Here is a 2,193-nt window from a genome sequence, read left to right on the forward strand (position 1 = left end):
CCACTTAAATCTTTATTTTATTCTGTTTTTAGTATTTGTTGTTATAGCGGCAACAGAAATACATCATCTGTGAAAATTTCAACTTTCTAGCTATCACGGTTCGTGAGATACAGCCTGGTGACAGACGGACGGACGGACAGCGGAGTCTTAGTAATAGGGTCCCGTTTTTACCCTTTGGGTACGGAACCCTAAAAATACCCCCTGTACGGACTGGCGAAGCGTTCGGATTATAGTATGTTATAAAGAAAATAATGGTATATTCTAAAAAAACATATTTATTGAGACTCCAAAGTAGTCCAAAGTAACAAAAACAAAGAAATTAATCAACAAAGTACCTTAACACAAAATAATCGCGAAATATTTATTGACAGAGCTAAGGCTTTGTCCTTCAATTTTTTTGACATTAAGAGCCGAAGAATCGTCAATAAAAGACTCGTCACATCCAGATTCGTCAGTCTCTTGCGAAAGTTGGGCTATGATCTCATCGTCAGTTCAGAGAAAGGGGTCACTCGGCAGTTCGGATTACAGCGACGTTCGGATTAGCCTATGTACGGATTATCAAGGCCCTACTGTAGTTATACATTCAGCATGTTATTTATGTTTGTATTGATGTAAGCCTCAATGTAATAACTGTTGGCGAACCTTATAATAAAATAAATAAATAGACTCGATAGCAATATATGATTCTGTAAGACGCCGCGTGTGCCATACTGCGACGTTATACAGAATTATCTAAGACTTAGAGATAACTTTTCTACTGAGCTAAACTAAACTGTTTTCTGTTGGGTATGCAGACCCTTTAAGCGGCGCTGCTGATGAGGAAATGGAGCCGGAAGCGGCTACGTCCCGTGACGAGAAGTTCAGCCCCTCGAGTCATGCGGGCGACGTGTCCAACACCGGTGAGGCCCACTCCGGGGACGAAGCGTACACCAGCGACACTTCTGAAGATCAAGGAAAATATATCGGCCAGCAGCGTTATGCGTGCGACTTATGCGATAAAGACTTCGTTAACAAGTCAGCCTTGAAACGACATCAACGAGTAATTCACGCGACGAAAAAAATGTACACTTGTGATAAATGCAACAAGAAATTTACACAAAAAGAGTACTTAGATAAACATAAATGCCCTTACATCGGAGACGAGCCGTTCGGTTGTAATGTTTGCGGGAAGAAATTCACGAAAAAAGGTTATTTAAATATACACAAAGTAAGCCACAACGGAGAGAAACCACACAAATGTGAAAATTGTAACAGGAGATTTGCACGCAAATGTTTTTTGGAACAACATGAAAAAACTCCATGTGAAGAAAATTCATTTACCTGCGAAGTGTGTAACAAGCAATTTAATAAAAAAAAGACACTCAAAAAACATATATTAACTCACACTGGAGTAAAACCATATGGTTGTAAAGAGTGTGATAAACGATTTTCAGTAAAATATGATTTGAACGCACATAAAAGAGTGCACACTGGGGACAAATACAGCTGTGAAGATTGTAACAAGCAATTTATAAATAAAAGAAACTTGTCAAGACATAAAATAACTCATACAGGTCAAAAGTACGAATGTACAATATGTAACAAACAATTTACCCAGAATTATACTCTAAAGGCACATCAAAAAATTCACACTGGCGAAAAGGTAAAGAAGCCTAAAAAACGTTCCTACACTTGTAAAGATTGTAACAAGCAGTTTACATCAAAGTCTAATTTAGACAGACATGCGAGAATACACACTGGCGAGAGGCCATTTGCCTGTGAAGCGTGTCAGAAGACATTTAAGCAAAAATCTACATTATTGAGACATATGGATACTCGTACATGTGTGAAGTATTTTACATCATAAAATTATTTAGAGAGATATGCAGAAATTCACTTTTTGTCTTTGAATTATGTCCTAAAGGCCCCAGTACACAATGGGCCATCGCCGGACACTCCAAGGGACGTATTTATGCGTTAGAGGGAGCAAGTGATATTGCTATCTCATTCTACCGCATGGCTGCGTCCCTTGAAGTGGCCGGCGATGGCTCATTGTGTACTGGGGCCTTAAGAAATGTAAAAATGCCTAAGAAAATTAATATTACTGTACTTACTGTATTTTTAATGTTAATTAACACAACTACTACTAAAGTATTTCTAGAGTCGCATAGTCAGAGGGCCTACCGCGAACCACGTTCGACGTGTTACCTCCCT

The 2,193-nt window shown here is 38.8% G+C and overlaps 1 protein-coding gene across 1 annotated transcript; it reads left to right on the forward strand.

Moving 5' to 3' along the window:
- Window positions 1-768: 768 nt before the first annotated feature.
- On the forward strand, window positions 769-1,886 carry LOC134659797 (gastrula zinc finger protein XlCGF52.1-like). The gene has a single exon (XM_063515501.1). It carries the CDS (start codon window positions 824-826, stop codon window positions 1,844-1,846), a length of 1,023 nt encoding a protein of 340 aa, XP_063371571.1. The 5' UTR covers window positions 769-823; the 3' UTR covers window positions 1,847-1,886.
- The last annotated feature ends 307 nt before the right edge of the window (window positions 1,887-2,193 follow it).

Source organism: Cydia amplana, chromosome 25 (assembly GCF_948474715.1).
Source record: "Cydia amplana chromosome 25, ilCydAmpl1.1, whole genome shotgun sequence".
NCBI classification, from domain to species: domain Eukaryota; kingdom Metazoa; phylum Arthropoda; class Insecta; order Lepidoptera; family Tortricidae; genus Cydia; species Cydia amplana.

Bases quoted from the DNA above. Each gene is read 5' to 3' on its own strand.
- LOC134659797 (XM_063515501.1), top strand. From the start codon at position 824: ATGGAGCCGGAAGCGGCTACGTCCCGTGACGAGAAGTTCAGCCCCTCG.